The sequence below is a fragment of the Schistocerca nitens genome, chromosome 2 (genome assembly GCF_023898315.1).
Source record: "Schistocerca nitens isolate TAMUIC-IGC-003100 chromosome 2, iqSchNite1.1, whole genome shotgun sequence".
Lineage (NCBI taxonomy): Eukaryota > Metazoa > Arthropoda > Insecta > Orthoptera > Acrididae > Schistocerca > Schistocerca nitens.
In genome coordinates, this window is record NC_064615.1 from 179,060,998 (window position 1) to 179,088,785 (window position 27,788).

The 27,788-nt window shown below is 39.0% G+C and overlaps 1 protein-coding gene across 1 annotated transcript in view; it reads right to left on the minus strand.

Annotated features, from left to right (window-relative positions):
• LOC126235853 (E3 ubiquitin-protein ligase RNF169-like) overlaps positions 1-27,514 on the minus strand; it is an 88,472-nt gene extending 60,958 nt beyond the window's left edge. The window contains exons 1-4 of the mRNA XM_049944718.1: positions 27,076-27,514; positions 25,864-26,015; positions 22,411-22,500; positions 5,761-5,850 (exon numbers count right to left, since the gene is read on the minus strand). Of these exons, the coding sequence (XP_049800675.1) occupies positions 5,761-5,850; positions 22,411-22,500; positions 25,864-26,015; positions 27,076-27,409 (666 nt within the window). The 5' untranslated portion in view covers positions 27,410-27,514. The remainder of the gene's footprint in view (positions 1-5,760; positions 5,851-22,410; positions 22,501-25,863; positions 26,016-27,075) is intronic.
• Positions 27,515-27,788: the final 274 nt, after the last annotated feature.

The window sequence follows — 27,788 nt, forward strand, 5'->3', positions numbered from 1 at the left end:
TTACTTTCCGTTATGAATGTAAGAACATTTATGCCATTGTCGCAAACTGTAGTAAATTGTCTCAGTCATTTCCAAACTTGGAAATGAGTTAGTTTTCTATATTGTTCAGTGAAAGAACATAACAACAGTGTATTTAAGTGAAACCACATTGTAACTATTGTAGTTTGTAGATTATTTATGAAACAGGGATGCCTTTCAAACTTATGACAGAGGAATACGCCAATATGGTGTTTATTTATGGCAAATGTGATGGTAATGGTACAGCTGCAGTTAACGAATATCGCGTATGTTATCCAACTTGGAGGATTCTGAATGCACGAACTATTAGGAGGAGGATTTCGAATGTTACGGGAGACAGGTTCTCTACTTCGCATTCATTATCAGTACGAGCGCTCGATATGTGAAGACAATGATGAGGATATTACTGATGATGTTCAATGTAGCCCAGGTACCAGTACACGACGTATCTCTCGACGATTAGGCACTTCACAATCTAAGGTATGTGCACACTGAAGTACAATAATCTATCCTTACAATAAACAAAAAGTGTGTCATTTTCATCTGCCCTTCGTTTGGGGCTGTGCAACTGGTTAGATACTAATCGGCAGTTATACAAATACATTTTATTTACTGGTGAGACACAGTTTACTTGAGATGGTATAAACAATTTACATAACTAGCACTTATGGCCTGAAGCAAACCCACATGCAAAAGTGCAACGCAATTTCCAGCGGCAATTTGCCATAAATGGAAAACTACTGCAAATACACATCTGGGACATGTTCTATTAGATTCACCAGATAAATAACAACAAAATAAAAGGAAATCTTGCTTTGCTTTAACCTCATACAGTTTTGCGATGACTTCATAATAGCGAAGTTTATAAGTTTCAGGCAAGACCTTTTATTAGCCATAACTCCGTAATTAAACATTTGCGGACCTATATTTATATGAACTTTTTCTTCAGTTTTACTTGCAGAATAACATATTAAAATATTTGCATACCTTCGTGAATCACCCTGTATAACAAATATAAATTGCTGGAGCAGCTTATCACCTCATTAACCTCCCACCACCTCTACTATTGTCATATGAAGTGCAACACTGTTAGCGAATTTAATCAAATAAACCTTAATGTTAAAATAAGAGCTTCAAATATGCTTCAAAACCATTATGGCAGAAAAATGGGCAGAGGAATACTATACAGTCCTGACAGCCTGGCGTCAAGGCTACCAAACATAATGCACCTCCACTGCCTTCAGAACTATGTGGCCACATCTTCCCAACTGTGATGGATGCTCACAAATGGCTTAGGCTAAGTAAGAGTCAGGGTGGTTCTTTTCATGTCTGTCCCACTTGAGTTAGTATCTGGAGCCAGGTGGTGTGGGACCTACTCAATGGAAAAATTCATACAGTGAGGCTACAAAACCACAAACATACTGTTGTTAACTCTCACTTTTTCTCAGCTCTCAGTTGACTTATGTACCCTTTCTCGACCCGTTGACTTGTGAGTAAGTCCCATGTAGTGAGCTGTACCATCATTACTCTCCCTTCTGGCATACAAAAATCTTGTACACTTGGGTTCAGCCTTTTATAAAGTGATTTGTGTGTGTGTGTGTGTGTGTGTGTGTGTGTGTGTGTGTGTGTGTGTTGGGGGGAGAGGGAGGAGAAAAGGAAAGAGGGTGAGGAGCATGTGTTCCTATAGTTACTTAGCCCTTGCAAGACATGGTCACTGTCAGCAAACTAACAGGACATCAAACACTTCTGCAAGTAGTCTCACTAGCCCACATTTCCTGTTCAGGGGGTAAATTATTCAATCATTGTAGTTGCCTGTGATATTGCTGTTAGATGCCAGTTTAAGTATGTGACGAAGCAAGCTGGGATCTCTTTACTTCCTCTCGTTTTGCCATCTGTCTCCTTACATTCATTTATTCATTTTTGACTAATTACCATTAACATACATTAGTATCATCTCCATTTTCATAAAAGAGAATGGTTGGCCCTCGGTCCTAAGAAATGTAACACCAGATCTAATTTTGTGCTTAGTTTTGTGTATGTAATCAATTTCTTAATTTGACTTCCTTGTTAATACTTTTGTTATAGGGTAAAATCAGTAATTGTTTCGTGACTTTAAATGCTATTGTTGACTTATGAACAAATATAAATTCTGTACTAATTATAAACATTTGGAAGAAGAACTACTAGGAATCTTAAAGTATTTATTTGGCTCCATTCGAAAACATTTTAGCAAAGCCAGCCCTTAATTAATTCCAAAATAATTACCAGGTATGTCAAAGTATTGTTTGTATAACTATATCTGTTAATTTCGTTATTTAAACAAATAATGCAGCATAACCTTGGTGGCACAAGAAACTAAAAAAGGAGGAAATTTTTGATGTATTCTGTTACTTGTAATTTATGTAACTTAAACAAAAACAATATATAGTTTCTGTATCTATTTTTGTGAGAATATATAAAGAGAAGTCTGTATTGGTTAGGGTAACAATAATGCATTAACTTAACAGTGCAATAAGTGTAACACAAATAGGCCGTGTGTTAAAACAATGAGAGTGTCTGCTCAATTTATCTGAGAAATAGTGTGTCACATGTACCTTATTATTCTGCAAGAACTGAGCTGTGTGGTTAGGTATTTACTGCTCATAGATGTTCAACAGCAAACTATTGTAGCAGTACACCGAAGTTTGCCTGCAAGCTATTAAAGAGGCTTATCATTTACCAATAGTGAACTGCCATATAACTGTGTAATATGGGGGGGGGGGGGGGGGGGTTGTGAACAGTGAATGTAAAGAACTGTGAAACGCAACTGTGCAACTGTCGGCTACATCATTTACAGTAGTCAGTGTTGAACTTCCACCCCCTATCTTTCAGCCAGTGTAATAACGCAGTACATCAACACCGAGGACTATCAATGAAGAAATAAAGCAGGCGAACATCACATGTTGATGATGTGTTGTGCTTATGGATGGGTAATACCAGACAACTTCAGACATTCTTCAAGGAGCTAAATTCTAACCAGAATAATATCAAATTCACAATGGATTTTGGGGGAACATCATACGTTATTTAGCTCTAACCATAGATACTAGAGACCGCATTCACATGTTAAGATCTACAGGAAGCCTGCCACCACTGACTTTGTAATGTCAATTCTCAACATCCAGTAGTGACCTTATGCTGCCTTTCATTCAGTGATACATTGCCAAATACCCAGACAACTTCCAAAGTGAAATGAAAACAATTAAACACATAGCATCAAGCAATGGCTACTCTCCTGCTTTGATGTAACTCATTAAGAAAATAAATAAATTAAAAAAATAAATAAAAAATAAAAACCGGCCTCCTCTCTTCTTTACCCTGTGCTCGACCAACCACCTCTAGACTTTAATATAATGGGCCATCAAATAAAAATGACACAGATGAAAAAAAAAAAAAAAAAAAAAGGTAAATGAATTAACAGTTATGGCAATTACTTCTGAAATTAAAAATACAGCTTCCCTACTTTTCCCAGCTGTCTCATTTTGATTTGACTTCCCTTGTAAAATGTGCATAGTTCCATATTTAGGAAAAGTCTCTCTGTATGTAGTCAGAAAGCTTAAATCCAGGGACTTTAAAACATTATTTTTACGTGCACAATACTAATGGACACTTTTTGCTCAATGGTAAAGACAGTGCTTCAGCTTTGTAAAAGAGTGAACTATACAAAATCACTTTCAACTGGGGCAGATTCTATGTAGGCCAGCTTGGCAGGGCAATATTGACCTTCACTTACCTGTTTAGTTTGCTTGTAATATTTTACCCATTTGTAATACTGGATCTGTTAAGGACAAGATTACCTTGGTCTGTCAAAACCTTTGAATCTGTCAAATGTTTTCTACATATCATTAAACTTATTTTTCATCTCAGAACAACTGTTGTATTTTGCCATGTAGTTCATTATTTAATGTATTACATTTTATGTAAGGTACATATTTTACATAAAACTGGTAGAAGCTGACCTCGGGGAAGACCAGTTTGGAAATGTTGGAACACGTGAGGTAATACTGATCCGACAACTTATCTTAGAAGATAGATTAAGGAAAGGCAAACCTATATTTCTAGCATTTGTAGACTCAGAGAAAGCTTTTGGCAATCTCTTTCACATTCTGAAGGTGGCAGGGGTCAAACACAGGGAACGAAAGGCTTTTTACAATTTGTACTGAAACCAAATGGCAGTTATAAGAGTCGAGGGGCATGAAAGGGATGCAGAGGTTGGGAAGGGAGTAAGACAGGGTTGTAGCTGATCCCCGATGTTATTCAATCTGTATATTGAGCAAGCAGTAAAGGAAACAAAAGAAAAATTCGGAGTAGGTATTAAAATCCATGGAGAAGAAATAAAAACTTTGAGGTTTGCTGATGACATTGTAATTCTGTCAGAGACAGTAAAGGACCTGGAAGAGCAGTTGAATGGAATGGACAGTGTCTTGAAAGGATGATATAAGATGAACAACAACAAAAGCAAAACGAGGATAATGTAATGGAGTCAAATTAAATCAGATGATGCTGAGGGAATTAGAGTAGGAAATGAGACACTTAAAATAGTAGATGAATTTTGCTATTCAGGAAGCAAAATAACTGATGATGGTTGAAGTAGAGAGGATATAAAATGTAGGCTGGCTATGGCAAGGAAAGTGTTTCTGAAGAAGATTTAAGTGTCAGGAAGTCTTTTCTAAAAGTATCTGTATGGATTGTAGTCATGTATGGAAGTGAAACATGGACGATAAATAGTATAGACAAGAAGAGAATAGAAGCTTTCGAAATGTGGTGATACAGAAGAATGCTGAAGATTAGATGGGTAGATCACGTAACCAATGAGGAGGTACTGAATAGAACTGGGGAGAAGAGGAATTTGTGGCACAACTTGACTAGAAGAAGGAATCAGTTGATGGAACATGTTCTGAGGCATCAAGGGATCACCAATTTAGTACTGGAGGGCAGCGTGGAGGGTAAAAATCGTTGATGGAGACCAAGAGATGAATACACTAAGCAGATTCGGAAGCTACTTGGAGATGAAGAATTGCACAGGATAGAGTAGCATGGAGAGCTGCATCAAACCGGTCTCTGCACTGAAGACTACGAGCACAAAAATAACAACATATTTTTACACCAAATTTTGCTGAAATAATTCTTCTAGTTTTAACCTTAAATCAAACCTTAATAACTTTCATCTTTTGAAACCAAATGAGATACTCCACAGATGCACCAGTTTAAAATATTTGATGCCATAAAATTTTATAGCCTCATATATTTGTCTTTAGAACCAACAATGGTGTAACACTTAAAAACCAGTTTGTAAAATAATACGTATTGTAGAATATTACACCAGTGATGTGCATTGTTTCATTCATAATATTTTGTCTTTTTAGTAGTAGTAGTAGTAGTAGTAGTAGTAGTAGTATTTCTGCCAACTATCTTCTTTGTATTCCAAGGGTCGCCACTGTCTTTAGCTAATGAGAAATCCTGCAAGGCTTAACATTAGAGAGTATTGTAAGTCCTACTTTGTGTCTATATGTGAGCAGAGAGAGAATATTTATTTATTTATTCATTCAGGGACCACTGGTAATGATACCAGTTCATATAACACCGGGGGAAAAACTGAGAAAGAAAAATATATCTTCACGTAAACAACAAGTTTCAAACGTGTACTACAACCTGGAGAATATCCTTTATTTCAAAATCCAAGCAATATAAACTACTACTAACCACCATCATTTGTTCCTGTAGCTGCCTCGCTATTTTTTCATCTTCCTCAGCCTGCTGCCTTTTTTGATGCTCCATTTCCATGATTTCTTCCTATAAATTAACAAAAAACTATATTGATAGTCTGTCTTTAACATGACTGACTGCATTACCTTACAATAATAACTTCCTTATCAAAACACAGACAAAAAACCATTTCCTATGAAATACGACACTAATATTGGTCTTTCTTTCTTTATTCTACAGGTAAGTAGTTAAAGCATTAAGACAAAGTTTTCTTTTTCAATCATACTGTTTCAAAGGCAAGCATAAAGTTATAGTGCATATATTCTTAAGCTCTGACAAGAAAGAATCCTGTTACACGGACAATGTGAAATTGTGAAGATAAATACCTCATATGCTAAATTTATAAAATGAATATCTACTTACTGCATAAAACACCCACACACTTGAATTTATTATTTTGGAGATACCAATTACGATAAAAATAATGATAACTAATGGCAGCACAAAGCCCGAGTCAGACACACTAATAAAGAAAATACAATTCAGTCAGAATGTTATTATTTCTAGAATTTAACCTTGGTTAACAATGAAACGTATATATTATTTTGTTGAAGTAGAGGCCTCCTTTCCAGCAGTCTTTGCCAAGTGCTGTTGGAGTAACAGTGCATCCAGGTGACTTTCAGAGTGCTTAAGTTATACTTGTTAAAGAAGCATCACGAGATACACATGAGAAACTACAGACTTATATTGACAATTCTGATTAACCAGCACTGACTGTATGAGCAGCAATCACCGGAAACTCAGCTTGCTCTATTCATTCATGTGATTCAGAAGGATGCATACAGTGGCACCCAATTTGACATCATTCTTGACTTCAAGAATGTCTTGATACAGCTCATATTACAACTTAACAAACAAAATATATGTTTACACATTACAGACTAGTTGTTAATAGTGGATTTCCTAACAAAAGCAGAATCTACCAAGACACTTTCAAAATCAAATATGTGAGCATATCACATTGAAGTAGGGCAGTATTGTTACCACTATGTACAATAACATTAGTAAAACTCTGAAACAATCAAGAAATAATCAGCACTTGGAGTAAGGAATAGCAACTCATTTTCAAAATACGCATGAGTATCATCTACTGTTCGACTGAACTGGGTAGGAAGTCATTGGAATCAGACACAAATGTCAGATCTTTAGTTGCTTTAGAAAGGGATCTATAAATGTGGAAACTGAAGTTACTCAAGAAGTTTTCTGAACTCAATAGTGTTCACTGTTACCCTGGGTGTCCGCAGGACTTTACCTAACAGAGGAGATGGGGAGAAGATCTACAACTGCCACTTTTTATATAACTGAGTCTGTGAATTTGGACGTATGTCATTTTACAAGAAATAATTTTTGTTGGAGTGCCAGAAAACTTATTATGTCCAAGAGAACTGACAGTTCCCCTACCCTCCCCTTCCTTTTCCCAAGGGTCAAACTGCTCCAAGGAGACCGTACATCACACATTCATTAGATAAAAGCGGATATGTAAAAAAGGTAATTTTAACTAACAGAAGATTCAATCTACGGTCAAAGAACACCATCATCTTAGTTGAAATTAGTCAGAAAAGGCATTTGATTATGAAGCACGCATTTCGTTCCTTTGTTGGTAATTCTCCTTTCCACGGTTTTGAACTTACCGCTGTACTGCACAACAAAGAAAGTTAAGGAAAAAGCCACTCCACTGTGCCATGCCAACTTCCAGAATTACTTTCATCAACTATGTAAAGCTGACTATGATTGTTGTGATAATCAATTCCACATGCTATTGATCACTAAATCACACTATGGAATATAATGTAGGCCGTACATGCTGTACGTTTCTCTATCACCACCTAATGAAAACACAATGGAGGATGAGAACACAACTGTGTATTGGGAGAAAATTAGCTAGGGGGCACATGATCAACAATGGACAACGATGACAGCTGTCAAAAATTTGTTCCTGAAAAACCCTGATGGTGTCATGACATGATGGCCAGTGTGAAAGCCAACATACGAAATGCATTGTCAAATCTTTTGATGTACCATGACCAAATGGCCATTGTTAATTGGGCATTTAGTCTGTCTAGGAAAGGCCTACAATTTCCACAATCTGACATTAGCAAAAGATATTCTGAAACAATGTCAAATTGCTTAATATACTGAAAGGTTTCCTTCTGAACCTCAGTGGATTATTTACAACAAACTTCATGAGGGAATAAATATACTGTGCAGCTGAAATGCCTAACTCTTTAAACAGATGCATACGAAACAATTGTGGGTAAGCAAAACATATTATACTTACAGCACATTTTTTTACCAATGAACGTCTTCCTCCTTAAAGTTGAGTTACCCCACAGCATTATCCCACACAACATTATTGGGTGAAAACACAAAAAATATGTCAGCTTCCTGATTTGTCTCTGCCCAAGATTTGCAATGAATCCAAGTGCAAATCTGGCTGGACTAAATTGTTTTAAGAGTTCCAAAATCTATGTTTCCCAGTTTAAATTCTAATCAATATGGACATCTCAAATTTTTTATGTTTCCATTCTAGTTATTTTCTTCCATGTGTTACAATTGTCATCCGCATAGTACCTTTAGATGTGCAAACCTGAATAGGTTGCGGCTTTCTGAAATTGAGAGTAAGATCAGTTGCAGAAAACCATTCAACAATAATTTTAAGACAATTATTTACCATTTATTCTGTTGCATTGCGTGTGTTTGAACTGATGATAATACTACCGTCATCCGCAAAAGAAACCAATTCTGCTTGTTGTACATTCGACAGAAGATCGTTTACATATACAAGGACTAATACTGGACTGAAGATCGAGTCTTATGGAACCTTAAATTAATTTCTCTCCAGCCAGAAGAATATCCCCGGCTTACATTGGTTGAAATATTAAGCATAACTTCCTGCATTCTCTTAATTAAGTATGACATTATACACTGGTTTGTTATATCATCAATTCCAGCCCTCAGTTTATCCAGGAGACATGATTCAAACAGTCAACTGCTATAGATAGGTCACAGAAAATACCAACTGGTGCCATTTTGTTGTTTAGTGGTTGTAACATTTGGTGAGTGAACGTGAAAATCGCATTCTCAATTGATTAACACTCTTAAAATCCAAACTGTGATTTACTAAGGATTCTGTAAAGAATGTCTGGCATTCTTATGCTGAAATGAAACTGTTTCTCTAAAGGAAGTCCTTACCCCAGTAACACATCAAGTATTTTAGAAGAACAATTTCAACATAAGAAGGTACCTTTTCATCTTATCATTTTAATGTCTTTTTTTCCAAATATCCCAACAGCTACACTCCTGGAAATGGAAAAAAGAACACATTGACACCGGTTTGTCAGACCCACCATACTTGCTCCGGACACTGCGAGAGGGCTGTACAAGCAATGATCACACGCACGGCACAGCGGACACACCAGGAACCGCGGTGTTGGCCGTCGAATGGCGCTAGCTGCGCAGCATTTGTGCACCGCCGCCGTCAGTGTCAGCCAGTTTGCCGTGGCATACGGAGCTCCATCGCAGTCTTTAACATTGGTAGCATGCCGCGACAGCATGGACGTGAACCGTATGTGCAGTTGACGGACTTTGAGCGAGGGCGTATTGTGGGCATGCGGGAGGCCGGGTGGACGTACCGCCGAATTGCTCAACACGTGGGGCGTGAGGTCTCCACAGTACATCGATGTTGTCGCCAGTGGTCGGCGGAAGGTGCACGTGCCCGTCGACCTGGGACCGGACCGCAGCGACGCACGGATGCACGCCAAGACCGTAGGATCCTACGCAGTGCCGTAGGGGACCGCACCGCCACTTCCCAGCAAATTAGGGACACTGTTGCTCCTGGGGTATCGGCGAGGACCATTCGCAACCGTCTCCATGAAGCTGGGCTACGGTGCCGCACACCGTTAGGCCGTCTTCCGCTCACGCCCCAACATCGTGCAGCCCGCCTCCAGTGGTGTCGCGACAGGCGTGAATGGAGGGACGAATGGAGACGTGTCGTCTTCAGCGATGAGAGTCGCTTCTGCCTTGGTGCCAATGATGGTCGTATGCGTGTTTGGCGCCGTGCAGGTGAGCGCCACAATCAGGACTGCATACGACCGAGGCACACAGGGCCAACACCCGGCATCATGGTGTGGGGAGCGATCTCCTACACTGGCCGTACACCACTGGTGATCGTCGAGGGGACACTGAATAGTGCACGGTACATCCAAACCGTCATCGAACCCATCGTTCTACCATTCCTAGACCGGCAAGGGAACTTGCTGTTCCAACAGGACAATGCACGTCCGCATGTATCCCGTGCCACCCAACGTGCTCTAGAACGTGTAAGTCAACTACCCTGGCCAGCAAGATCTCCGGATCTGTCCCCCATTGAGCATGTTTGGGACTGGATGAAGCGTCGTCTCACGCGGTCTGCACGTCCAGCAAGAACGCTGGTCCAACTGAGGTGCCAGGTGGAAATGGCATGGCAAGCCGTTCCACAGGACTACATCCAGCATCTCTACGATAGTCTCCATGGGAGAATAGCAGCCTGCATTGCTGCGAAAGGTGGATATACACTGTACTAGTGCCGACATTGTGCATGCTCTGTTGCCTGTGTCTATGTGCCTGTGGTTCTGTCAGTGTGATCATGTGATGTATCTGACCCCAGGAATGTGTCAATAAAGTTTCCCCATCCTGGGACAATGTATTCACGGTGTTCTTATTTCAATTTCCAGGAGTGTAGATGCCCTAATGTCACTGCCCAGTTATATCTGTACCTTGTCTCAGCCCCATCTGGTAATGCTTGACAACATTTCTGAAGTCTGAATGCTAATAAAGATTTGAAAATGTCAAACTTCCCCATAGTGTCAGTTAGACCGTCAGCGAGAGCGCATCGCTAGCTCCTGCTACTACTAAGGCGAGTACACCGTTTGCTTCTTACATATTTTACAAACAGCAGCGACTTATTTTCAGTTATCTGTGTAATTACTAGTTTATTTTTGTAATTTCTTGCGTGTTCGAGTGCTTACTAGGTAGAACCTTTTATTTCAATAACAGTGTTTTTGTACTTATTTGCTGCGCTTAGCTTTTAAATAGTTTTTCTGGGAAAACCTAGCGTAGTTTTCGCGTCTCGTATTTCAGTGAGTGTTTCTTGATTATCAGAGTAGCTCATCAGAAGATTATCTTGGGAATTTGTCACCGTATAGAGTAGGGTAAACATAGTCATGTGTAGGGACTGTGGTTGTTGTGAGCGGACGCAAGGAGAATTGGCCACTCTTCGGGGACAGGTGGAGGCTTTGTCTGTTAGGCTCATCGAGCTCGAGGCGCAGGCGTCGGCTCGTAGTGGCGTTGGGGCAACTGTGGTGAGACCTATGCCTACTTCGGTGGCCTTGGAATCACATGGAACCCCTGATGTCGCTGCGTCTTCCGGCAGTGAGCATCTTACCGGTCAGCCATCACTCCAGGGTGAATGGCGGACAGTGGTGGGCTCGCGCGTGCCTGGCCGAAAGGCGAAGGTGGGATCTGGCCGCGTGGCGGCTGCCTTACCCCTTTCCAACAGGTACGGGGTGCTTCCTAGTGGTGATGACATCGTTTCCGAGCCACCACAGGATGCCTCGCCTGTTGGGCCAGTGGCCGATTCTCCGGCAAGGTCCCGACAGTCACAGAGGGCGGGCCTATTAGTTATAGGGAGCTCCAACGTTAGGCGGGTTATGGAGCCCCTCAGGAAAATAGCGGGTAGGTCGGGGAAGAATGCCAGTGTGCACTCGGTGTGCTTGCCGGGGGGTCTCGTCCGTAATGTGGAGGAGGCCCTTCCGGCAGCTATTGAACGCACTGGGTGTGACCGGCTGCAGATAGTAGCACATGTCGGAACGAATGACGCCTGCCGCTTGGGTTCTGAGGCCATCCTTGGTTCCTTCCGGCGGCTGGCTGATTTGGTGAAGACAACCAGCATCGCACGCGGAGTGCAAGCTGAGCTTAATATCTGCAGCATAGTGCCCAGAGTCGATCGCGGTCCTCTGGTTTGGAGCCGTGTGGAGGGTCTAAACCAGAGGCTCAGACGACTCTGCGACTATAATGGTTGCAAATTCATCGACCTCCGTTATTGGGTGGAGAACTGTAGGGCCCCCCTAGACAGGTCAGGCGTGCACTACACACCGGAAGCAGCTACTAGGGTAGCAGAGTACGTGTGGCGTGCACACGGGGGTTTTTTAGGTTAGAGGGACCCCCCCTTGGGCGAAACGATAAAATACCTGACGGCTTACCAGAGAGAACATTATCATCGTTGATAAAGAACGTCCGTCCTCAGAGACCAAAAACAGGAAAAGTTAACGTAATATTGGTAAACTGCAGGAGTATCCAGGGCAAGGTTCCTGAATTAGTATCTCTTATTGAAGGAAATAGTGCGCATATAGTATTAGGAACGGAAAGTTGGTTAAAACCGGAAGTGAACAGTAACGAAATCCTAGACACAGAATGGAATATATACCGCAAGGATAGGATAAACGCCAATGGTGGAGGAGTATTTATAGCAGTAAAGAATTCAATAATATCCAGTGAAGTTATTAGCGAATGCGAATGTGAAATAATCTGGGTTAAGTTAAGTATCAAAGGTGGGTCAGATATGATAGTCGGATGCTTCTATAGGCCACCTGCATCAGCAACCGTAGTAGTTGAGCGCCTCAGAGAGAACCTGCATAACGTCGTGAAGAAGTTTCGTGATCATACTATTGTAATAGGGGGAGACTTCAATCTACCAGGTATAGAATGGGATAGTCACACAATCAGAACTGGAGCCAGGGACAGAGACTCTTGTGACATTATCCTGACTGCCTTGTCCGAGAATTACTTCGAGCAGATAGTTAGAGAACCAACTCGTGAAGCTAACGTTTTAGACCTCATAGCAACAAATAGACCGGAACTTTTCGACTCCGTGAATGTAGAAGAGGGTATCAGTGATCATAAGTCAGTGGTTGCATCAATGACTACAAGTGTAATAAGAAATGCCAAGAAAGGAAGGAAAATCTATTTGCTTAACAAGAGTGATAGGGCACAAATCGCAGAATATCTGAGTGACCACCATCAAACGTTCATTTCTGAGGAAGAGGATGTGGAACAAAAATGGAAAAAATTCAGAAACATCGTCCAGTACGCCTTAGATAAGTTCGTACCGACTAAGGTCCAAAGCGAGGGGAAAGATCCACCGTGGTATAACAATCATGTACGAAAGGTACTACGGAAACAAAGAAAGCTTCATCATAGGTTTAAGAGTAGTCGAATCATAGCTGATAAGGAAAAGCTGAACGAAGCGAAAAAGAGCGTAAAGAGAGCAATGAGAGAAGCATTCAACGAATTCGAACATAAAACATTGGCAAACAATCTAAACAAGAACCCTAAAAAGTTTTGGTCATATGTAAAATCGGTAAGCGGATCTAAATCCCCTATTCAGTCACTCGTTGACCACGATGGCACCGAAACAGAGGACGACCGAAGAAAGGCAGAAATACTGAATTCAGTGTTCCGAAACTGTTTCACTGCGGAAAATCGTAACACGGTCCCTGACTTCAGCCGTCGCACGGACGCCAAAATGGAAAATATTGAAATAAACGATATCGGAATTGAAAAACAACTACTATCACTTAGTAGCGGAAAAGCATCCGGACCAGACGAGATACCCGTAAGATTCTACAGTGATTATGCTAAAGAACTTGCCCCCTTTCTATCAGCAATTTATCGTAGATCTCTGGAAGAACGTAAAGTACCTAGCGACTGGAAGAAAGCACAGGTCGTTCCCATTTTCAAGAAGGGTCATAAATCAGATGCGAATAATTATAGGCCTATTTCACTTACGTCAATCTGTTGTAGAATAATGGAACATGTTTTGTGTTCTCGTATTATGACGTTCTTAGATAATACAAATCTCCTTCATCATAACCAACATGGATTCCGCAAACAGAGATCATGTGAAACCCAGCTCGCCCTATTTGCCCAAGAAATTCACAGTGCCGTAGACACTGGCGAGCAGATTGATGCCGTATTCCTGGACTTCAGGAAGGCATTTGATACGGTTCCGCACTTACGTTTAGTGAAAAAAATACGTGCTTACGGAATATCGGACCAGGTTTGTGATTGGATTCAGGATTTCCTAGAAGAAAGAACACAACATGTCATTCTTAACGGTTCAAAATCTGCAGATGTAGAGGTAATTTCGGGAGTACCGCAAGGAAGCGTGATAGGACCTTTATTGTTTACAATATACATAAATGACTTAGTTGACAACATCGGTAGCTCCGTGAGGCTATTTGCAGATGACACGGTTGTCTACAAGAAAGTAGCAACATCAGAAGACTCGTACGTACTCCAGGAAGACCTGCAGAGGATTAATGAATGGTGCGACAGCTGGCAGCTTTCCCTAAACGTAGATAAATGTAATATAATGCGCATACATAGGGGCAGAAATCCATTCCAGTACGATTATGCCATAGGTGGTAAATCATTGGAAGCGGTAACGACCGTAAAATACTTAGGAGTTACTATCCGGAGCGATCTGAAGTGGAATGATCACATAAAACAAATAGTGGGAAAAGCAGGCGCCAGGTTGAGATTCATAGGAAGAATTCTAAGAAAATGTGACTCATCGACGAAAGAAGTAGCTTACAAAACGCTTGTTCGTCCGATTCTTGAGTATTGCTCATCAGTATGGGACCCTTACCAGGTTGGATTAATAGAAGAGATAGACATGATCCAGCGAAAAGCAGCGCGATTCGTCATGGGGACATTTAGTCAGCGCGAGAGCGTTACGGAGATGCTGAACAAGCTCCAGTGGCGGACACTTCAAGAAAGGCGTTACGCAATACGGAGAGGTTTATTATCGAAATTACGAGAGAGCACATTCCGGGAAGAGATGGGCAACATATTACTACCGCCCACATATATCTCGCGTAATGATCACAACGAAAAGATCCGAGAAATTAGAGCAAATACGGAGACTTACAAGCAGTCGTTCTTCCCACGCACAATTCGTGAATGGAACAGGGAAGGGGGGATCAGATAGTGGTACAATAAGTACCCTCCGCCACACACCGTAAGGTGGCTCGCGGAGTATAGATGTAGATGTAGATGTAATCTAAACTGAACAATTTCCTCAACTTGTGGCTCTTCCTTAGTATTTAACAGTACCATTCCTCTAAGATAAATGAAGAGAACCTACTGACCCATGTTAACCATTTTTTACGGTACAGTACAGGAAATAAATATTCACCCCATTTTTTTTTCATAAAAGTGTGGACTCTTACAAATTTTCACTACATTACGAACAAGTGGCAACTCTACATTGATTCAACAAGAAGTAGCTTCAAAACAGTGTTGCCTCTAAGACAGCATGTAGGAATGAGTATCAATATGCTGCCCTAAGCGAATTAAGCAATGTTGTAAAAAATTTGCCTTTAGGACCATATTGAATTTTGAGCTAAGTGAGGAAGAGCAATGGCCCCTGACATCACCCTGATTTCATCTCATCTCAAGTGTTTCCTACTCTAAGTGTTTGGGTTTGTCTTTTCAGAAATCCTCAAATGAAGAGCATAACTCTGCTGTAAATAACAATATTTGCTATTTCCCAATTAATTTATAATGAGACACAATGTTAAATATGTTTGCAAGATCTATTAAAACAGTATCAACTAGTGATATATGATTAATGCCTCGGTAAAATCTTGAGTGTTGCTAAAAATTGGTTGTAGCACTGATATCCTTCTCTGAAGCTATATTGCTTGCTACAGAACCGGAAATTTGAATTAATGATCGCCCTCAGGTATTTAGGAAAGACATATTTTATTTGCTTGCTTACCACCATCTAACATAATGGATAATGGCATACCCATCCAAAAGAAAGCAGAAAGTTGTACTTAGTAATTCAGCCAATAGAGCCCACTGATATAATTTTGACCTGAGAGAAATCACGTATGGGGTTCCTCAAGGCTCAGTCTTAGGTCCACTATTCTTCCTCATTTATGTGAATGATCTTTCATCAAATATACAGTAAGCAGAATTAGTTCTTATTGCAAATACACTAGTATTGTAATCAATACAAGCATACATATAGAAACAGAAGAAATGGTAAATAACATTGTCAAAAGTATCATTGACTGGTCTTCGGAGAATGGTCTTACCCTCAATTTTAAAAAGACACAGCACATTCAGTTCTAAATATCTAGGTGTACTACACCAATGATAAGTGTAACATATGGAGAGGAAATAATACATAGATTGGAAACTTCAAATTTCTTGTGTGTCCATAATGATGAGAATATAAACTGGAAAAAAACACATTTTGGAACTCTTAAAACAACTTAGTTCACAAATCAAATCAGTGAGTTGACATGATTTTCACATTTTAATTCAATAATGTCATACGGAATAATGTTCCGGGCTGCTCACCTTTAAAAAGAATGTCTTCATTGTGCAAAAATGTGCTGTAAGAATAATATGTGGAGCTCACCCATGATCATCTTGTAGATAGATGTTTATGGAGTTGGGCATTCTGATTACTGCTTCACAGTATATTTATTCCCTCATGAAGCAGTTTGTTGTAAATAATCCACTACAGTTCAAAACGAACAATGATGTACATAATTACATCAAAAGGAAAAATGACTTTCATTACTAGCATGTTACAGTTGTCTTTAGCACAAAAAAGGGTGCACAACACTGTACCAAAATTTTTTGAACATTTATCCAGTGATATAAAATGTCTGACAGACAGCAAAGTAAAAAAGTTTATCCTGGACAACTCCTCCTATTCCACAGAAGACTTTTTATTATTCTACTTTGCAGAAGGTGGTGGATATGAATTCCTAACTCACATCTGTTGTTGTAGTAGTAGTTGTTGTTATCCCGCTTAAAAAGTTCTCGAATGTCTTGGAATCCCTGGCACCAATATCTTGCCAGTGTCAATGTCAATAAAAGGCAAAAATCGTCAGTATCTTTAATTCCAAAAATGGATAAACGGCCTATATACATAATTAAGTTTGTATGGAACCATCAATGCACAAGTCCTACTTGCACACGGCCATTTTTTTCAGTATGTAACCATAATTACAAATTAATTTGTAATGTGAATGTAAAATGACTCATTCCACATCAGTATGAGGTGCTAAATTATCCACAGAATATGAAACTGACTAACCAACATCAAGACTCACTGGTCTAAAAATTGTTACCACATGACTGGTGGAATGGCACTATCACACCTTGTGATGAGAAAAAAGGCATAAAATTAATTTTTGTTTTCCGTTACTTTTCTACTTAATTAACAAACTGGTTATTATACTTTTGAATCCCAAGCATTAGTGAATTATCAAGAGACATGAATGATAACGAAATAAATGTAAAAACAGAAGAATCTCACTGATTCAGTGACATAAGCTACACCTTATTCACAACAAAACGTTTTCGAATACGATTATAATTCCAGCTTACTCCACCGAAAGAAAGAAACTATAAACATACATTTCATGCATGATAAGCATATTTTCCTGTAGTTGATGATTCTTACCATCACAGGCACTTCTCTTGACATGTAACAATTTTGTATCGTGGCTAACAATTCACACATTCTTACAGTGCACTCTACTTTCCATTGCACCGAATATTTTGTACATGTAACTACTTTTGCTTCAAAAGTGAATGTGCCAAAGATTCTTGCCACTAGTAGCTCAGATGTAGCAACAATAGTGGAATTGGTGTCATGTATTTTACTGCTTTTGATGTTTTATTATCACATCTCTGTGGTTTTCCCTCAGCTACAGTTGTGGTGGCTTATCTGGTACATTAAATAATGAAGGTATTCCATTCCATACAGGCTTCCTATGTTCGACATTCATTGTTTTGATTGGAAGCGTAATGAACTAAACTTTGCATTCTGAAGTACATATAAAGCATTTTTCTATGGAACACCAGGTCTTCTGCTGTTCATTAGCCAGTTTGTTGTTCTTAAAAGAAAACAACATTCTTCTAAATATTTCTAGGTTAAAAGAGAATTGTTGAGTTAAGTGATCTGTAAGGTACTGTTTCATACCTCCCAGGACCCATGGGAAATTAAGAAAAACATGTGATGTCACTGATGTCACTTTTTAGTTACAATTAATTTTTACAGCACTAAATATGCTTCCCACTGTAAAAAAAACTATGTTACAAATCAATACAAACAATACGATCCATACTCATCTGATATGTATACAGAAGTGTGTGTGTGTGTGTGTGTGTGTGTGTGTGTGTGTGTGTGTGTGTGTGTGTGTGTGTGTGCGCGCGCGCGCGCGTGCATGCGTGGGCTTGTAACTTCAACAGAAGAAACACTGTTTCAGGTTCCACCACTGACACCTGTCACAAGTCATCACAACAGGAGCTGCCGAGAGATACACTGTCTGACTCAAAGCTCACTTGTGCTTACACTGCAATTAAGTTCTTCAAATCGTGCCAGTCGTTAGGGTAGCCACCTCCATTTCCCCACAAATGCCCTGGATGGAATAACAACAATATTATGAAACAGAGAGATTGCTACCCCCCCATACAGAGGAAACAATGAATCACAGATAGGCACGATGAAAAGACTGATGTACATTTAGCTTTCAGCCAAAAGGCCTTCCTCTGGAGTAGAAAACACATACACATTCACAAAAGCACAAAACACACACACACACAAAACCACTGTCTCTGGCTGTTGTGAACGTGTGTGTGTGTGTGTGTGTGTGTGTGTGTGTGTGTGTGTGTGTGTTTTCGCTTCAGAACAAGGCCTAACATAATGTATAGAGCTTTTTTCATTGTGGCTGTCTAAGACTCAGTGTCTCCTCTATATGGTGATTAGCAATCTATCCTTTCCAAAATACTGTTGTTTCTATTTCCCCACTGTAACTTAACTTTGCATGCCATGACAATAGCCCTGAGAAAATCTTAACACAGAAGTTTGTAACTCCTTCAAAATTTGTAGTTACTGCCTTTCAATGAATATACTTAACAGCTTTTTTTAAATGAATTATTGTATTCCATTTTGATTAACAAATCATTTTACACCATTTTTCTGATAAATGACTTCAAATAAAGTAAAACAGTCATCAGTTGTTATTGATTTGACATAAGTCATATTTGAGGTGGAAAGTTTTCACCCTACTCTTATCCGATAATTGGCTTATCAAGCCAGTTAACGTATGTTTACATCTTTGCAACTTTCTGAGCTCAGCAGATCCATCCAGCTGTTTCGCAAAGAGGCAACGGACACATGCAATGAATGCAATTCCACGCATATCTCTGATCTGTGCACATGGGCCCCATGTACAGGCAATAGAGTCTCCCCATTCCAGTCAGGCAGATACATGCAATAATCGTGTGGCTATCTTCATTAGTTGCGCTCTTTTATTACATCTCATTGTCGAAAGATTCAGTTTCTCAAGTGCATTAAAATTTATCTTTGTGCCAACACTTCCACCCCCTGGGAAAGTCTCTCGGAAACTACGAGGCAGCAGCTAATAGGTGTCATAAAAAGATTTTTTTGTTTCCAATTGCCACAGAAGAAACACTGTCTCAAATATCAGGACAAATTCACACAATTAAATAACCAAAGGCACATTTGTAAAATCTGAAGTTTTCTTCCGGGGTATCTGAAAACTGCACTGCATTAAATTAATCTTTTCTTTACAATAATCACCTAACACAATATTGATATCATGAGTGTTCTCTTCTTCATAAAACATCTGGCACTTACATGTTGATTTGATTGAATTTATTCAAGCCAGGGATCATCCAACAATGATGTGTGTTTCATTGTCATCGTAAATGAAACTAAATAGTTCAAACCATACATACACAGATAATAAAGAAGTATGCTTTTACAGATAAGAGCCATCTTGGCATTTGCCTGAAATGATTTAGGAGAACCACAGAAATCCTAAATTGGGATGGCTGGGAAGAGCACACTTCACCCTCCTGAATATGGGCTCAATGTCTTGACAATTGCCCTGCATCATTCAGTTGATTCCCGTTGTACAATGTTCTCTGATTTACACATAATTTGCTCCTGACAACTTATATTATAAAACAGGCTGACACCGACATTGTCATTAAAAGCTACGAGATACTCCCTTTTTTGAAGAGGAGGATATCAATCTTCAAGGAAGTTCACACAAAATCCATTATTTTTCTCCTCGGAGTAACTATTGATTACAATATAATTTGTTTTCACATTTCTAACAATCGGGTGGTCTAACGAGAAACATATGTAATTGATAGAACAGCATCTGACATTTCGTTGTTTGTGATTGGTTAATTCAGTAGATTAAAACAAAAGACTGAAACAAAATGACTGTCTATAATGTCTAAGAGGTAAGTACAACCTGAACAAAATATGACGCCTGCATTAATATTTTTGACGAACACGTATTGAGATGAGTTTTTCTGAGACCACTGATGGACCAAAGCTGCCCTGGCTCCTTTATAAGTCGCTTTAATTCATAAATTGTTTGCATCAAAAAGAGCAAATGAAAGAAAGCTAAAATTGTATTTATAAATGAAATAGCTGCTTCCTCTGCTGTACAACTACTACACAGCCATTCATTGAGGTGATGAAAGTCATGGGATAACAATATAAAGATGGCGGCAGTATCACATACACGAGGTATAAAAGGGCAGTGCATTGGTAGGGCTGTCATTTGTTCTCAGGTGACGCATGTGAAAAGGTTTCTAACATGATTATGGTCGCACAACAGGAACTAACAGACTTTAAACATGGAATGGTAGTTGGAGCTAGACGCACAGGACATTTCGTTCTGCAAATCATTAGGGAGTATACCAAGATCCATAGTGCCAAGAGTGCACCAAGAATATCAAATTCCAGGCATTACCTTTCACCACAAACACAGTTCTCAACAGGCTTCACTTAACGACCGAGAGCATCAGCATTTGCGTAGATTTGTCAGTGCTGACAGATATGCAATACCCCATGAAATAATTGCTAAAATAAATGTGGGACATATGATATATGTATCTGTTACAAAAGTATGGCAAAATTTGGCATTAATGGGGTATGGCAGCAGACGACCAACACGAGGACCTTCGCTAACAGCACAACATTGCCTGCAGCACCTCTCCTGGGCTCTTGACCATATTGGTTGAACTTTACACAACTGGGAAGCCATGTCTGGTCAGAAGAGTCACAATTTTAGTTTTTAACAACTGATGGTAGGGCTTGAGACCCCACAAAGCCATGCACTCTAGTTGCCAACAAGGCACCAGGGAAGCTTATAGTGGCTCCATAATTGTCTGTGCTGTGTTTACATGGAATGGACTGGGTCCTATGGTCCAACTCAACTGACCACTGACTAGAAAATTTTATGTTTGGTTACATGGAGACAATTGCAGCCATTCATGTACTTCATGATCCCAGAATGTTTATGAATGACAATGCACCTGGCCACAGTGGTTTGGAATGAGGCTGAAGAATATTCTGCACAATTTAAGCAAATAATTTAGCCACTCAGATCACCCAACATGAATCCCATCAAAAATTTATGGGATATAATCAAGACTTCAGTTCATGCACAAAAACCTGCACCGGCAAGACTTTGGTAATTATGGATGGCCATAGATGCACCATGGCTCAATATTTCTGCAGGGGACTTCAACGACTTGTTGAGTCCATGCCATGTCAAGTTGTTGCACTACGCCAGGCAAAAGGAGGTCCTACACTTAATTAGGAAGTATCCCATGATACACCTAAGTGTATATTTGCCATTCACAATCTCCAAATAGTATGGGAAATTCTACCTCATTTTAAATTCCCACAGGGCATCCTAAAGACCTCAAATTGGGGTAATGGTCTCTGGTAGCAAGAATTAAAAATCAGAGCTAAACTTGTTGCCACTGGTACAGCATCTGTGTACATTTGTAATTTCCTTCCCTATTAGTAGTCCAACAAGACTAAGTATTACTTCAAAATCATGAATACAATTTGGAAATAGAATATTCCTTGCCATATTTCTCTGTTCTATCACCTCACATAAGCAATATGAAAAAAACCTTTGAGATTCTTTCTACGATTTCATCTTTGTCCCAAAATACACAGGCTATGGCAGTGGTGGCTGCATGCATAGTGGCCATCCTGATCAATGGAACAGTGCATATGATTCTGTTTAGGTATGAATGGAATCAAGCATTGTCTTGTGACAAAGAACTGTATACTAACACTTACACACACAACAATGGGGCCAACAACTACAACAGATGTTGATTGTTTGTATGAAAATCTCTTGACTAAATTTCATTGCTACCTTAACTCTCTGTGCTACATTTCAGTTCTCAGCACTTCCCACACACACTTACATGTATTTATTAAACATACACTGACAATGTTAATGTGGTAGCTATTCAGAGGAAGTAAAATTTTCTTTGAGTGCCAGATCCAACATTAACCTGATTAATAAGTCCACTTAGATACAGAAATGCTTTCTAAAATTCAATTTAATGTAACAAACTGTACTCTCTTCTAAAATTAATCACCGTTAGAAATGCTTCCAAGAAAATAGCTAACTGAAAAGAGTAATTTATATTTACAACTAATTGGCTTACCTGTTTTACAGATTCTTGAACTTTCCTGGCAATCTCTTCATCTTCTGTGAGCAATTTCGTAGCCTCTAATCTTTTCCGTTCTTCTTCCTCCTGCATAAAAACCAAACCTTATACACAAATTTCAACATTCATCGGTAAAGGTAGACTAATGTGAAAGCAGAAAAGTCACAGTCATTCACATAAATTTTAAAGAGTACCCATTCTCAGTAAAAATGAAATGGAGAAAGAAGTTGCCTGAGAAGGGCTCAGAGATCTGTTTAGGAAAAAATTAAACAAAGAAGGATGAAATAGAATGCACACACAAAATTAATATAAAATGAATGCACTGTCTGGAAATGCAATAGATAACAGTCTTGGGCAGCAACATGCCAAGGAAGTCTGAAGAGGGAAATTTTAAGTGCACCAGGGAAAACAAAACAAAAATTTGACTGCAGAAGAGAGTCTAAATCAAGGGACTTTGACATGCTTTGGCCTAGTTGCAAGGTACAGAAATAGTTTCTTCCTTCTTACGCTTACAGTGCATTTTATTATAATGAATGATAAATCAACCCCCCCCCCCTCCTCCTCTTACCCTCTTTGCACCCAGGTTTTAATAACATAACCTGTTGTGCTTAATGTCAATTAATGCTCATTTAAAATGTACGGCAAAGCACATATCACATCAGCTAATTGTGAATGATGCAAAAAACACTCTTTAAGAGTCTCTGATAATTCCTTTGTCTTTTATTTCACACAGAAATAAATGAATCTACAAGCTGTACATGGAATGGTCAACATGTCAGACTCAACAGTCCATAATCTAGTATGTAGAGTCAATCCAAATGAGGTGTCTTGCAGGCTGTCACTGAATGTGTTATGTTATTTAACAGCACCAGAAAATTAGAGGCCTACTAATGAAATCTGTATTGTTCATTTTCAACACATTAACACTGCTTTTATACTTTGATATTTGTGACGTCGAAAATAAAAGAAATAACATACCACACAGAAAAGATGTTGCCCTTACCCTCCATCTGCTAACAGTATGACCTTGTTCAAGGCAGTGACTATCTGCATAAATGTATTTGCAACATCTTTCAAGTAAATTTCTGTAACGCCGCTTCATTCATTAACTGCTTTTTTCGTAATATTATACAAGAGTGACAAATAATGAGAATTCCTTTCCTGCAGCCAAGGATGTAATACAGATGGATTCTCCTACAAAATTTATGGTAAAGCATCAATTAGGTCAGACTGCTCCTTTTCGAAAGTGGTGTTTCATACATTCAGTGATTCTGCAGCTGTACACAAGACAGAACAGTAGATTATGTTCCTTATGACCAGTAGCGAAAACCATGGGTATTAACAACAATAGAGACAGCGGAGGGCTGCTCCATCATCATAATCCAGGAAAGTAATCGATGTGCAAACAATGATGCTTTATTTTTATGGCATGATGGAGATAGTTCACCACTATTTAATTCCCTGGTGTGCCATAGTTAATAATCATTATTACCATCAAATGATAAAATTAGTGTGAGGCACTGTGGAAAGCTCATCCTGTAGTGCAGTGATCGACAGATTGGCACCTCCACCATGACAAAGCTCTAGTCTACAGCGATGTGTGTCTGTGTTTTTCGGCCAAAAATAGATTGGCCAAGGTTTTTCACTTACCAGATGTGACCTTTTTTCCTACAATGAAAACAGAGGTACAAGGGAACAGTTTTCAGGACACAAGAGAAATGAAACTAAGTTACTACCCATTATCATTTTGGATAATGTTAAAAATTTGTTTCCGGCAATGGCTGAGAGCCTCTTAGAGGTGCAAACAGGTCCACAGTAACGGAGTTCATCTTTGTTTATATAAAATATGTGAGTGTATAAAAATTTGCAAAAACAGACATAATGTCTTACGGGATAACCGCAATCAGTGATTTTATAATGTTACTTAAAATCCGTCTTGATTGCAAATTTTTTTATTATTCATATGACCGGTTTCGGTTCATTCAGAACCATCTTCAGATTTGATATTTCAGTTACAGGAGTAACCCGTCCAAATCCAGCAACTTTCACTTACACTTACACTTACTCCTGTAACTGAAATATCAGATCTGAAGATGGTTCTGAATGAACCGAGACCGGTCATATGAATAATAAAAAAAAAATGTATAAAAATTGTTACTTACATGTCCCCCACTTGCATTTATGTTCATAGTACCTAGATTATTGCTGCAAAACTCTGTTTCAAAAGTTCTTCTTTAAGGTCTTGCACAATCTAGGCTAATATCTTCAAGTAAGACTTAAAAAGCACATTATCATTCCCCTTCCCATCCTGAGCATACAGGGGGTGGACAAAATCAGCAGCTATCCCCTTGCAATCTAACCTAGACCCCAAGCTGCAGATCTGCCACTACAACTTCTGAGAACCCATACTTTAAATGCATTCATTAATAATTGTTTCAATAGTAAGAGAGCACAGGTGATATACGCTTATCAATAACAGAAATATCAACAAGGGGCAAAAAAAGATTCTGAAAAAGACTGTCACCATCCACACAGTCCAAGTAATTTGAATTTTCTGGCATAAAGGCATCATCTGACTAACACATAGCATAGGGTACTCCACACTATCCTCCCATTAGCCGCCTCCAACTTGGCACAGGCACACTGTCAACAACTGCTCAATACTTTGCACATGTATCTGGCTCTAAGCCTAGAGTTTAGCTGAAATATTTAAGAAGTAAATGTACTAAACCGTATGTAAGGAAGACAGGCAGTTTCAGACGAACTGTTACACTCACAACCATAGACATTAAAACCACATCTATGGATGCACTGCCTTTTTGTCCTTATTTTGAAGCCTTGTTTCTGGATACCAAAATCTTCAAAACACGGGCAGTAGATAAAACGCATGGAAGAAAATAGTCACTCATTAAAGACAGCCATAATTATCCATCACTTATGTTAATTGTTCATATTCCTGAGACTGGTTATTTCAAATACCTGTTGCTGTCTTTACAACGTACACATAACAATGATCTAAAAGTACATGTGTGTTCACTCTCACAACTAGCAGTGTATTTTGGCAATACTGTGCAAGACAAGAATGTGATTGTGTTAACTATTCCCTGTCTGCATTCTCTCCCACAAAATTTATTGATCAATGTTTGCTCTAATTGGGTGCCTCCAACATAAATGGGCATTGCCAACATTTGCTTTATGCCACAACTGCAGCTTGCGGATGACTTTTTCTGAACTGAAATCAATCCATTAGACCCACTTATGAGAATTTTCAGGCCTGAATAACCACACAGCAGGAAAATATACAGTATTTTGATCTTTAAAAACTATGTACTTCTTAATGTTACATGGATATAGAAGCATTAAATTTTCAGTAGTGAAGTTGTCATTAATCAGCTAATATCATGTATTAGGTTTCCAGGCTTAGTACAAAAATGATAATTTGTAGTATACCTGCAACTTTCTTATAAGCTCTAAACTAGCATTTTGTTCTTCTTCCTGTTTCCTTCTTATTTCTTCTTCATATTTCTTTACTTCAAGAGCAAATTCCTCACGAATTTCCCCTTCAGAAGATAGTGACACAGGCGGAATCATTGCAGATATTCCTGAAAATTATGTCCAATTCAGAATAGTGCAAACTGTGTGTAATTATTTATTATTAAAAACATGTAGAATTTTGAGAGAGACAAATAACATTTTCAGTAAAGCCAGTACTATCCTAAAATCCATTAGAATGTCACCACTGACATTCATGATTTAACAAAAGCAAAAACAGATGTGATTGTCATTATACCCTTTGCCATTTGTACAAGCAATATGCTATGAAAATTTTAACCTGAAATTCCGAACACTGTCCTGAAAATGCCATTTTTCCAAAAGTATGGACTATATTGCTATCTGATCATTTGCGTAGTCCTATTACACACCAAGCCAAGTCTTCTGCGGGTTAATCTTTATTTCTAATATTCTAGTTAAAGTTCCAATTCTCCACTAAAACAAGTTACTAATTACAGGAAAAAGCCTCACACAGCAGGTTCTGAAACAATTCTATTCCAAAAGTGAAGGATATACCAGCACAAGTGTTCCAAAAACAATTTCCTTTTTAGAGTTGAAAAACATTTACACAGAGTTATTCAGATAACCCTCATCCTATCAAACTTAAATCCATTAATACTGTTGTTGCTTAACAACTTCAAATCGATTTATACAACAGATAAACAAGGAAGACTTGTACCAAACACGTCTTAATCCAAATGATATGGCCATGGCTTCCACTGAGAACGTCAAGATAATTGAAAATCTTGAAATTCTACAATATTCCGAACTCGAAACTATTTTCATTCAAGATGCAACTCCAAAAAGTATCCCAGTCCCTGGCGAGTCACAATTTTGTTCTCCTTTATTATTAGTTTCGCCAAAAACATTTACCAAGAAAGTAGATTACAGCGCAATAAAGCCAATGACGTTTCTCAAGGCTACAAAATGTATAAATTTAATGACATATGCGTTACAGCTAGTTCAACCATATTTACTAAGCAGATATAGGCTAATTTTATTCGACTGTGAGTCTTTCAAGCACTACATAGCTGAATTAAGAAAAATAAAAATTAGAAAAACTATCTAAAACGACATTGATATCACGTAAAGATGCAGTTATATACGTACTGTCCGCTACGCCGTCATCGTCTCCTTTCAGCTTGGCCTCAACTTCATGCGGGAATTTCTCCCGTATCAATTTCCACAGAGTCTGGTTCACTAAACTTTTGTCTTTTGCTTGTCGCAGCCAACCCCCTATTCGTTTTCGGCACATAGGGCAAGTCAAGCTGTTATTTTCCACAGACTTCTCAAAACATTCCAAACACAAGTCGTGGTTACAAGGCAATGTCACTGGTTCTATCAAAATACCCATACAAACTGGACATGCAACATTCAGTAATGTCAGATTATTTAGTGAACGATGCTTCCGCACCACACGATTTTTGTTCACCCCCATGGCCATTATCGACTTAAGCAAATAACACCATAACGGAAAAAACACACTCACACACACTATTTACAGCCACACCGCCTTTTGTTTCTTTCAAACTTGTTTATAGTTCCACCAAATAATCGGAGGGCAGCATCTGCGCCCGGCAAAGTCTTCATACATCAGCAGTGCAACCAACAGCACATCGGACACAACTGCTAAAGTAAAAAAGTACAGCTTTCGGGTGATGTAAGGGCTCTGAAAATATATATTCCAAAATAAAGGCTCGATTCTGCAAATAGAACAATAATCTGCAGTACCAAAATAATTAATACGTGTAAAATCATTTCAATCAATAGTAAAGACACATATCACGTTGGGAAATTTCATGAGAAACGGTTAGTCGCTCCGA